Source organism: Sinocyclocheilus anshuiensis, unplaced genomic scaffold (genome assembly GCF_001515605.1).
Source record: "Sinocyclocheilus anshuiensis isolate Anshui unplaced genomic scaffold, SAMN03320099.WGS_v1.1 scaffold252, whole genome shotgun sequence".
In the NCBI taxonomy this organism is placed as follows: Eukaryota; Metazoa; Chordata; class Actinopteri; order Cypriniformes; family Cyprinidae; genus Sinocyclocheilus; species Sinocyclocheilus anshuiensis.
In genome coordinates, this window is record NW_015554095.1 from 533,301 (window position 1) to 545,028 (window position 11,728).

Genomic DNA, 11,728 nt, shown 5'->3' on the forward strand with positions numbered 1-11,728 from the left:
TTATGCACCAAGAGCTTGTAACACTCCAAAGAGAAAGGAAAAATTGAAATCGCATCATATGACCCCTTTAAATAAGACCACAGAATGGTCAAATACAAGCAGTCATTCTTGTCCATTTTTAGAGATCAAGATCACAGTGATGATGGTAAAATTTGATGAAGGGATAATCTTTTCTGTATTATGTATTTTACAGTCTCATTTGTGTGCTTTAAAGTTAGTATGTGTCGCATGCATCTTCATTGCCTGTGGTTAAACTTTAAACATTCTGATCCTTTCCAAACAAGCCCAAGTGATGTTTATGCAAATGCTGGTTACTTACTTGAGTTAAGTGCTAGTTCCAAGAAGATGAGTGAGTTTGTCCCCAAACATGGTATTAAGCAGTAACAGCAAAGAGCCTGCTGGTCTTCAGTGCTAACGTATGAGACAATGGAAAAGTAATGCTGTCAACTCTGGCTGCGTGCTCTTTATAAATCTCCCACAAATTTTTGAGGCCATTTAGCTGTCTGTTATAATTCATGGATCATATGTGAGCATATTCATTGGGCATTTAAGGTTATTTTACAGCAACGGATTCATTCATTTTTCAAACCCATAAGCACTGAGGGGAATAGAACGATGTCCGTTCACCTTTCTGAACTCGAGCTGATGACCGCTCTGGAAGAATAGGTTCAGAAAATAATCAACCGAGCGAGCACAAGCCAGAAAATAATTGTCCGGGAAGCTTGTGATGGACCGGGGAGCAGCAGGGATAAACAAAAGCGTCTTTATCAAGGTGTCCATTTAAGGGCCATGGAGTGAATACCCAATCTGCTTTGCATGGGTTCCTCTTAACATCATGAGAGGAACCGTGCTTGGCTTCCAGCCCTGTGCTCAGAGCTGACCCACACACAGCTACCTGAACTCTCACCTGCAGAGCCTGCCAGCTGCCAGCATGAAAACTGTTTTCACTGCCACACACAAGGGGAGAATGGCTTCTTAAATAGGTCAATTGTTTTCAACAATAAAGGGTGTGAGTGCCGTGAAAAGTCCAGTTCTAGAAAAAAGGCCTAAATCATCTTTATCTTTTAATGAAAGAACAGTGTTGTGGACCTCATATGTGTGTTTGCACAGAAGTCATAGGAGGAAATTTACTAAGAATGTTTTGCATTGTCATTTATTTACACATCCGGCTGCGTTGTTTAAGCACCTGATTCAATAGGAAGTATTCAAATTAGGTAAAACCCAAACATTATAAACATTTGAATTATTTAGCACTTTGAACAATTGTGTGTTTGCACTGCAAGAATGACAATAACGAAATTCAATTAAATTTAGAAGTGCACAGAACATTTGGCATTTAGCTTTAGACACATTTACTGCCTGGTTAAATAGGTTTATAACTGATTAAAGAAAAAAAAATACTTTTCAGTGAATAAAATGAATTATATAATATTAAATCAGTAACATGAATAATAATAATAATAATAATAATAATAATGTAAAATATTAAAATTAAGAATGAATAAATTAATGATTAAAACACTGTTTTTGCAAGTGCCACAACTGTTCCGTTCAAAAAAATTAAATTAATAATATCATATTAAAGCAATAACATTAATAATAAAATAATATTAATGTAAAATTGTATTCATATTAAGAATGAATAAATTAATGAATAAAACACTTTTGCATGTGCCACAACTGTTCAGGTAAAAAAAAAAAAAGAATTCAAATCAATACCATTAATAATAAAAACAATATTATTGTAAAATATTGTTAAAATTAAGAATGAATAAATTAAGGAATACAACTAAATTATTGAACAACTGTTCATTGAATTTGTTTTTATTCTTTTTTGGAGTCTGGGAGCTTTTCATATGATCACATACCAATGGGATTTCTAATTCTAAATCAGAGATGAGAGTCCTTCTGAGTCTGTGAAAAGACGAGAGCAATGTTCTCTATTAAACGAGTGAAGAGGACCTCTTTTGTTACCAAGTGAATCGGTTTACTACATGAGCTCCCACACTCACGTGGGCTTTACTTCACACGTGTGTTCCTTTCTCTCACACCATGACCCCACTCACTGTTCTCCATGGCTGGTTGAGCAATAATGGCACTAGAATACTGTATCTAGAATACTGTACTGTTGGCTGCTTACTAAACGAGTTAGACGATGGGATGCTGGAGCAATAGGGGTGTCCTGCTGTACAATAAAGGCATCAGCACCAGTGTGCATTCTGCCAAAGGTCACCCACCCACACTAAAAACTGCTTTACTATCAGAAAACAAAGGGTGGGTGGTGAAAGAAGAGCCCTGAGTGTGGGTAGGCAGGCTACTGATGGAGTGATATGATAAAAGATTTTGATCTGTTGATAAGTATGGTACAAAAAACATGAATTTTGCTGCAACTGCAACTGTAATGCCAAATATGCCAGCACAAAGTGTTTTGTAAATTATTTGTGCAATCAAATGTAAAAGCCTGTACATAGAACTCACAAATGAATACTGAAGTAAAACCCATTTGACCAATTAGATCACAAATCACTAGTTTCTAGATTCTAAACATCTTATAGAAACACTATTTTTCAGAGCCCTGCACATAACATGGGAAAAAATATAAATAAATCATCACCACAAAGTAAGAATGTGTTCCTGTGGTTTATTAATTTGTTCCCTAATTGCAAGAATATCGTGGCCATGTACTAATTCATTTCCACAATTTATCCATTAATTCCCTCATTTTAGTTAAGCCATGACCATGTATTAATTAAGTCGTGGGAACAAATTCTTAATTTGTGGCAACAATATATTTTATTTTTCACCATAATCATGTCTAGGGCTCTGTAATACATATTTGGCATGACTGCTAAAATATAATAAGGGAAAAATGATTCAGTGTATGGTAATCTCTATCCTCAGACAAGGATTTATATATTTTACTGGGGCACAGCGGTATTTCAGTGGGGCTTGTGTGCCAAAAAGGGTCTAGAAACATCCCAGGTCATGCTGTGTATTTTTGGATTCCCTAAAAGAACCAGTTCATAAGACTCACTTATTTGGGAATCTGACTATTCTTATCTCGCTGTGTGATTTAGTGAACAAACTTGCTCATGGAATCTGGTTGCGCTGTATGTTCTGAATACTGAATACAGTATGGTCTTTACTAAAAGAACAAGAATCGGACTAGTCATGCTGTATGTTTTTGATTCAGTAAAAGATGCAGCTCATTAGAGTAATTCATTTGGGAATTGGACTACACTGGTTACTCTGTGTTTTTCATAATAATGGTCTTTGTTTTGGAATCGAACTAAACTGACCATAGTTTATGTTTTGGACAACCCGATCTCATGAAAGCACGTATAAATAGTACGCTAAAAATAAAAATGAAAACTCGTGGTATTGATACGCAAAAATGGACTTTAGCATGTATATGTTACGCGATGGGTAGGATTAGGGTTGTGGGGTAGATGCGTATCATATGCACGCGAAAACTGCATAGCCTATTATATGTAGGCTACGCCAAACACGTGCGTAGCGTATAGCCTATACGCCCAAGTCCATTTTTGCGTATCAATACCTTGAGTTTTCGTTTTTATTTGGTGTACTATTTATACGCAGTTGCATGCGTATGGCTCGTTTTGGATTCATTAACTCTTGTCCACACTGGTGGAAGAATGCACGTGTGATCCCCATTAACGGAACTGGTTCTAAATGTAGGTTTTCGGTCATAACATTGATGGGGAATATTTCCTTTTTTGTCATGCTATCCTATTTTCAAAATACACCGAGCTGATGTGTGCTACATTTATTAGTGCTGTGGGATGTTTAAAATAACACTAGACTATAATGAAGCTACCTGAAGCTTCAGACACGCTGAGTCAGAGAATTTTTGCTTTATGTGCTGTTGTCGTCAAAATTGAGTCTTGTACATTAACTTAATGAAAGTAGAAGAACTTACTGACCCTATCTTGCAGAAGAGGCATAGGTTGTACTGTTTACTATAAATCATGCATGCTTATAAAAACCTGCTCTGCATCTGATCTCACTCTGAAATACCTTAATTTATTTGTTCTTTGAAATTAATTTCTAAATCCTATTTTTTCGAGATTCTAAAACTTTCTGTTAATTTCAATGTTTACATTCCAGGATTTTCAGTGTACCAAAAGAGAGGCAGATCAATTCTCAATCGCTCTTAACAACCACAGCACTGCAATACATAAATCAGCTGTTGAGTTTAGCAGTGGATCAGATAGTGCTGCATTAATCCTCAAGAGCTGTCTGGCCAGATGGGATACTGGGGTAATCCTGGTACAGGATCACTAGACCTCTGAGAAACTACTGTTGACAAACACATAAAAACGTTTTTTTTTTTCCTGCCTGGACTTGGATGAAGGCTGCTTAAGGATCCCAGTGCACCACACCAGCATTACCAAACATGTGCTTTTCCAATATTTAGGATTAACATGTCTAGGATTTTACAGTAAAGCACAAAGAGTATCAACACAATACATTCTTAGAATGGGCAAAACATCTATGTAACATGATGAAATTATCATTTCATTTCATTATTTGTTGATCACGGGAGCAAATCATATTGAGGTTTGTATTACAACATTAATGAGGTGTGTTTTGAATGCTCAGAGGCCCACTGGTGAATTATATGAAACCTTTGACACAAGCATTTTGGTATTTATGTAAGGCAATAATTATAGTGGGGCCTCCTGCCTAATGAATCACACTTACAAAACCAGGCAACTAAGAACAATGCTGCATAGGAGTACATAAATAACATTTCCTAGATATTTGGGAACATCACCCATGACATTTTACCCCCAAAAAAGGTGTTTATAAGATTTTAACTTAATGAAGACCCAGTTTTAGTTGTGAAGAGATAGACACAAGCCACTAAAATTCCAGTCCATCACATATCGCTTTTTCAGAGTGTTTTCTTCAACCTCCAAAGAGTGAAACTGTGTGCTCCCCAGCAAACGTCTCGAGCTGGGGTATAGATTTATGACCCATGCTATCTTGCCCTGGGACTCTGTTTGGTTCTCGGCAATCCCACTCCCCATGACGCTTTCTCATCTCAGTCCCAGTGGCAGCTTTATGAGCCTGTGGAAAATAGTGCTGGCTAGAGAGATCCCCGCCTCCTGACAACAATGGTTAAACGATAAACACATTCGCATCCCCCAGTGTGAGAGGCGGTCTTACAATCATACTGCGTTGAATCTCTTCCAGACCCATGAGGTGTCTTCAAGACAATTTTACATTTAGCAATAAAGAGTTTTGGAGATCTTAAGAGACACAGTAGCCATTAATACTCTATATCCCTCTCTGCCCCCTCTGTCACCCCCACATGAAATACATACCCAGTCACAAAGGCAATTAAAAGGTCCTGCGCAGCTCTCTGAGGTCACCCATGGTTACACGCTCACAGTTGCTGAGGTGACAAATAAGAACGTCTGGGCCATTTGATTTGCCAGCTATTCCACAGAAAGGGCTCCCCGAGCACCTATGTGCACTTTTTTTTGTGATGTGTGAAATTACAGCCGGAATGAGGCCAAAACTGCATGCCAGAATGTCAGCTTTTGATGTTATTGTCCTCTGATCTAGACCAGATTTAAAAATAGAGTGCGTTCGCAGCTGCACATAATGACGGAAACTGTAACTATTGGTGTTGTTTTGTATGTAAATTACATTTAGAGAGCTATTTCCATTCTAGATTGGAATAAATGGTTGTACAGTGACTGGCAATACTGTGGGGAACCACTCTGTGATGGATGACATGTTTGTAGCATGCACCTGCCATCTTGTGATTCCCCTTCTTAATCCTTTCATAATCCCAGAGGCTCCCCCTGCCTTACTTGGGTCCGTGTCAAAAACACGCCGATGGCACATTTCACCAACATCCAGATCCTTAGGGCGTTAGACACAATAGTCAAGGGATGTGCTTAAATAATGATTTTTCATATTGACAATCTGTTGGACAGATTTGAAAAAAGGGGTTGTTTTCAAAGGATCATTCCTTGACATGTTTTATTTCAGATGCTGTCTAAGCCTCTGTATTTATGGTGCTCAAATAATGTGTAGGGTTAGAGGGGGCCAAGCCCCCCTAGTTATTTATTTATTAATAACCACAATTAAAATATTTACTTACCACAGATATACACTGCCATTCAAAGGTTTTGGGGTGGGTAAGATAATTAGGTCACCAAGGCTGCAGTAAAAAGAGTAATATTGTAGGATATTATTAGAATTTAAAATAACTCTTTTCAATTTTTATATATTTTAAAATGTAATTTAGTCTTGTGATGGCAAATCTAAATTTTCAGCAGCCATTACTCCATTTTACAGTGTCACATGCATGAGCGTTCAGAAATCGTTGGTTTGGTGCTCAAGAAACATTTCTTATTATAATCAGTTGAAAACAGTTGTGCTGCTTAATGTTTTTGTGGAAACTGTGATCATTTTAAGTATTCTTTGATGAATAGAAGGTTCAAAAGAACAGATTTTTGCTAAATAACTGCTAAATAAAAAGTGTTACCTTTTTAAAATAAATTTGGAGAAATTTCCAATACATTTAGAAAGAAAATGTTTTTTGTTTTTTTTTATTACAGGTAAATTTAGGGACAAATGTTTTTTTTTTAATGATTTTATTACACATAAGCCACAGTTTAATAACCCAGTGATTCAAGCAGCAGAAGAACATCAGATTGTAACTAGCATCACTGTAAATAAACATCTTTTATTTTTGTTTTTTTTTTGTATGCCTTCTTAGCATTCCCATGTTTTTTTCTTCGTAATAATGAGCACCCGGAAGATTTGGTAATTTTGGTAATTTGAACACTGCTTACAAATCCACATGGAACAGCCTTTGAGTTATCAGTTGCACTGATAAAATTCCACCGTGAAGGTCTGGAGCATATTTACTCAAAAGATAAATGTTGGGCGCAAAGTTGAAGGCTTAATAGTTTGGGTGAGGCTGCAAGCGCGAGCATGGAAATACTCCACAGGGCTTGTTTAGTGGTGCACTAGTAGTGCATTATCAATGACTGCTCATCTCACCCAACGTGACATCATGCATGGCTGACTGGAGGGGACATGAACAATTTAGAATGCTTTGGAACAGCTCTTTGTTAAGTAAGACTTTTTCAGAGCCTTGATGCTTTTTAAGGACATCTAAGCCTAAAAATACTGTGTTTTTTGTGTGAGTCAAATCCACTTCATTATAATAAAATATTTAGACAAACATTTACATAACTAAATCCGGCTTCTCAGAGAGGATTACTGTTTGTCTTCAGCTTAAGAGGACAGTGCCACTTCTTAATTAACCAGCTCAGCAGGGTGACTTGCCTCATTCTTAAGATAACATAGAGAACCAGTTAGGCGAAATGCCACTGAAACCAGGTCTGTCACGACATTTGGCTTCGTCTTCAGAGCTCCACCCATGTGATGATACTCGTGGTGTATTGACAACCAGAGGTCGTGGATCAGAAACCTTGACAAGCATCTGTTTTCTGAGGTGGAGGCAGGGTGTAGACCACTGAGATCAATAAAATCTTTAACATTTAACTTGGTGGTGTCCCTTTCAGCACAGCAGATGCATATTGGATATTGATGGATGAATTTCAGTCTATTTTAGTCCATTGTTTGGAAAAATAGGCACTGCCACTGAAATGTAACACATATAATGTTTAGAAAAACACACAAGTTATATAGTATTACAAATATTTTATTCCTAAACTAATTATCAAAATGGCAAGTTACATATCATCCTGTCAGAGGCCTAGAGGTCTGATTAAGTTACCACATTCAGTGATCTCATAAATCAGCCCTGTTTCAGTCTCCTCATGCAATAAACCCAGAGCACCAATTAATCCAGTCAGAGCAAAGCAGCTGCTTCACTGGGAAGTTGATAGCAAAGTAAATAGATTTGTCTGTCTGTGCATTGGTGGGGGTCGGGACATTCAAAAACCATTTGCTCTCTTAAAACAATGCAAACCCCAAAAGAATACTAGATTTGCCCCTGCAGCATTAAAAATTATCACCCGCTGTCCGTTTTGTGTGCCTTCGACTCTATTTACATACATCTCACTTTGGTGGTTTAATAAATCTTGTATATTGTGTCAGCAAATGTGATATAATGTTGCTTCCGCCCATTTCTAGGCTCAGCTTCCGAATTAGGCTATAACACCAACGTTACATCAAACAATGTTCTTTCAGCATCAATGCATTTCCTGTGGGATGCTCTCCCTGAACACAGATGACATCATCACGAGCGCTGCTCTATTAATAGTTTAATAGGGGCTGTTTTCTGTTTCATCACAGCGAATGAAAAGCTTATGTCATATATATTAGTGTGATTTTATGTTTTCTAGGCTAACAGCACATACAGAGCAGGATCAGGTAACATCAAATAAATTATAATTAATATGATTATCATATCAGCAAATACCATTCAGCCTCAGGTATAAAAGATATGGCTTCTGAAACACTGTGTCAAAGCAGTCTATAATTTATTCATTCTACAGCATTACAAAAACTATTTACAGCATGTTAAAACAAAACTAAAATATAGATCTGTGAAGAGTGAATCTCGACTTCAGTTTCACAACTAGCATAGTGTGAACATTTATATGGCCTTTTATTATATCGGCACTGGCAATCAACCTAACGTTTGTAGAAAAAATTATGTCTGAAGTCTGGTGAAAATGTTGCCAAGCTATTATTTAGTCTCTTTCTTGCTTGAAAAAAAGAAAAAAGGCAAGGACGTAGGCTTATATTCTGCTGAAACTACAGCCTATCAATGCTGTCACATTTTCCTTGATTACAAAGGGGAGCTGCACAGCAATTACTAGGCATGGAAGAAAGCAGTTCAATACTGTGTGACACATAAAGGTCAAATCTGTTTTCTCCTGACCACTGGGCCATCTGGAGCATTTCCTTCATTCAGGGATTCGATGCAAAATCCGACAACCGGGGAGCTTCGCAAATATGCTGTCCTGTTCAGCTCATCTTTTTTTCTTGCTGTGCTTCACCATTTTCTTTCGTTTGAGGATCATTTCATACAGTTTTTCCAAACCCGGCTGTAAGCCCTGCCCGTCGACCGCACTGCATCCTTGCACATGGTGCAGGGTGGAGGCACTCAGTTCATGTACAGCCAAAACCTTCTCCACGTCAGAAACAGGCAGCGCGACTGGAAGGTCCTGTTTGTTAGCCAACACCAACACTGGCACTCCTTGGTTCTCTGACGTGCGTGTGATCTTGTGCAGCTCCACCTTAGCCTCCTCCATGCGCTCCACCTCCGTGGAGTCCACAACAAAGACCATGCCGTCCGTGCGCCGCGTGTAGGACTTCCACAAAGGCCGAAGCTTCTCCTGACCACCCACGTCCCACACCTGGAAGGTAATGGCACGGCCATTTCCCACAGGAACTTTAATCTTCTCAGTGTTAAATCCCTTGGTTGGGATAGTTTCAACAAATTCCTTCAGCTTCAGTCTGTAGAGAAGCGAGGTTTTGCCTGCAGAGTCCAAACCAATGACCACAACGTGGAGGGACTGGAAGTTAGGCAGGAACGGTGTATTGGGGGCAATCTCTGTCAACTGGTTTCCCATGGCAACTTGGTTTTCGCACCCTCTTGTAAGGAGAAGTAGATTTGTCTAAGTGTTTGGCATCTGCGCCTACTTCAAAGGTACTGCAGACAGACAGAGGTGCTGTAAGATCGGAGGCACCGTGTGGACCCTAATTAAAGAGAAAACAAAAGTTGATTATCGTCACAGATATGGAAGTTATTTACAACTTAGCCAGATTTGCCTTAGAGCAAAAGCAGACAAAAAGTATTTTGTTCTATATGATAAAAAAAATCTCTAAATTAAATTAGTAAAAAGGCTTTGGTGTCATATTAACAATAGCTCACTGAAAAGTTCAAATTAAAATTAACCAAAAAAAAAAGGTAAAGTCTGTAATTGAGAGCCTAGAGGTTGCTCTGTATGCTTATTTGCAGCACCAAATCCTCTTAACAGTCAAAACAGAAATAGATTTTTTTTTTAAGACAATTTTATCTTTATCTTTATTTTACCTATTTAGGAGACAGATATCAACATTAGATGTTGTCTTATCAGATAGTTTCTAACAAAATTGAGAGAACCCGATTTAAACATGGATATTATCATTTTCTATACTGCACCTGATTTTTACGCATATAGTTTAAATGGAAATTTTGGGTATGTCAACGTTTAAGTAATATTACCACAACTGTCAAAACTATGAAATCTGGTACCTTAGAGCATTTAAAGTTGAAATAGTAAAATCCTATTCGAAACAACTTAAGAAAAAGCATGAAAAATATTACAGACTGCAAGTTAAAATCAAAAACAGCTTTGTCGAGTAAATTCAGCACATACTTGAGAACGAAAACCTCGCTTGTAAAATTATGTGAACATTTAACGTTACATCACTTACCTATTATTAAAAAGTTATCCAAACGACTCAAAACAATGATCATTTTTCCAGAGTCCCTCTTCCCTCCGATACCAGTGACCCCAGATATGAAAGTGGAGCTGAGCGCACAAGCTCTAGAACAACAATCCCCACAAGTGACGTCAGACGAGCCCCTCATCCCTCCCTCGCTGCTCCCTCTAGCGTTTGATTGATCGGCGCCAGTACCGTCCTGTACCGTTCTGTACCGGCGAGATATCCGATGTCAAGTCGTGTTTGTTTCCTGCCCGAACAGCACCTCTCTGTGGCGAGCCGGAGGCATCGAAACTACCATGTCGGGGATCTTGTATCTTGTTTTGTCTGTGCATGCCGAGTGCGAAAAAAGTTTGGGCTTTTAATGTATTTTTGCAATAACGTTTCAAACAGCGTTTCAGTAACCACATAAGTTTGTCACAATGCGCTAAAATGCTTATGCTATTTGCATCAGAAAGTGCATCTACAGAAGTCAAAAATCACGTTTTTATAGATTTAGACCTCACAAAAATATACTTTGAACACTACCAACTCGGAGATATTGTAACTTTTTGCCTGTGCCTGCAGAGCACGAAAAAAACTTTGTGGTTTTAATATAAGTTACATATAAGTTGCAATGACGTTTTAACGTTTCAGCAGTAGTTCGTCACAATGTGCTAAAATGCTGAATGCTGTTTGAATCAGAAGCAGACGGTACATCAAAAGGAGTCATAAATCACGTTTTTAAAGATTTACACTTTAAAAATATATATACTTTAAATGCGTTTTGTGTTTTATAGCCAACCGGCTACAGGCGTCAAATAATTTGACAAAAGGCTGTGAACGAAATGTAAGTTAGGTGGTATTACAGACTTTTCAATCAACTCTGCTAATTTTAAGAGTGTTTTATTGAATGTTTGTCATTTAAAGTACTAAAAATAAACAATGAAATGACGTAACATGCGCTACAGTCGGGCTGTGTTTCGTCAGCACGTTGTGAGCGATTACTGAACGTTGCTAGGAAACCAGCAAAGTCGTCCTCGGACGCAGAGTTCGGTGTGGATCTGCAGAACATCAGGACTTGGTAAATTGTGTCCACTGCTCTGCAAATGAGCTTTTCTTGGCATTTTGTTAAGAACTTATATTATTTAGTGTAGTTTGTCTTAAATTAGGACAAACTGTTTGTTGCATGCTTTTACTTTGCCCGTTACATACATATGTGTTGTAACGGTATCAGGCATCTTTCACTAGATGAATGGCACAGGTCAAGACTAACAAATGTTACACTACAATTCTA

The 11,728-nt window shown here is 38.0% G+C and overlaps 1 protein-coding gene across 1 annotated transcript; it reads right to left on the reverse strand.

The window, feature by feature from the left end:
- Positions 1–8,475: 8,475 nt before the first annotated feature.
- LOC107669489 (ADP-ribosylation factor-like protein 4D) lies at positions 8,476–10,527 on the reverse strand. The gene is made up of 2 exons (XM_016461737.1): positions 10,444–10,527; positions 8,476–9,723 (listed from the first exon to the last, which is right to left on the reverse strand). The coding sequence occupies exon 2, from the start codon at positions 9,594–9,596 to the stop codon at positions 8,994–8,996; it is 603 nt and encodes a 200-aa protein (XP_016317223.1). The 5' UTR covers positions 9,597–9,723; positions 10,444–10,527; the 3' UTR covers positions 8,476–8,993.
- Between the last annotated feature and the right edge of the window lie 1,201 nt (positions 10,528–11,728).

Excerpts from the sequence above, each read along its gene's own strand:
- LOC107669489 (XM_016461737.1), bottom strand. The coding sequence starts at position 9,596 with ATGGGAAACCAGTTGACAGAGATTGCCCCCAATACACCGTTCCTGCCT.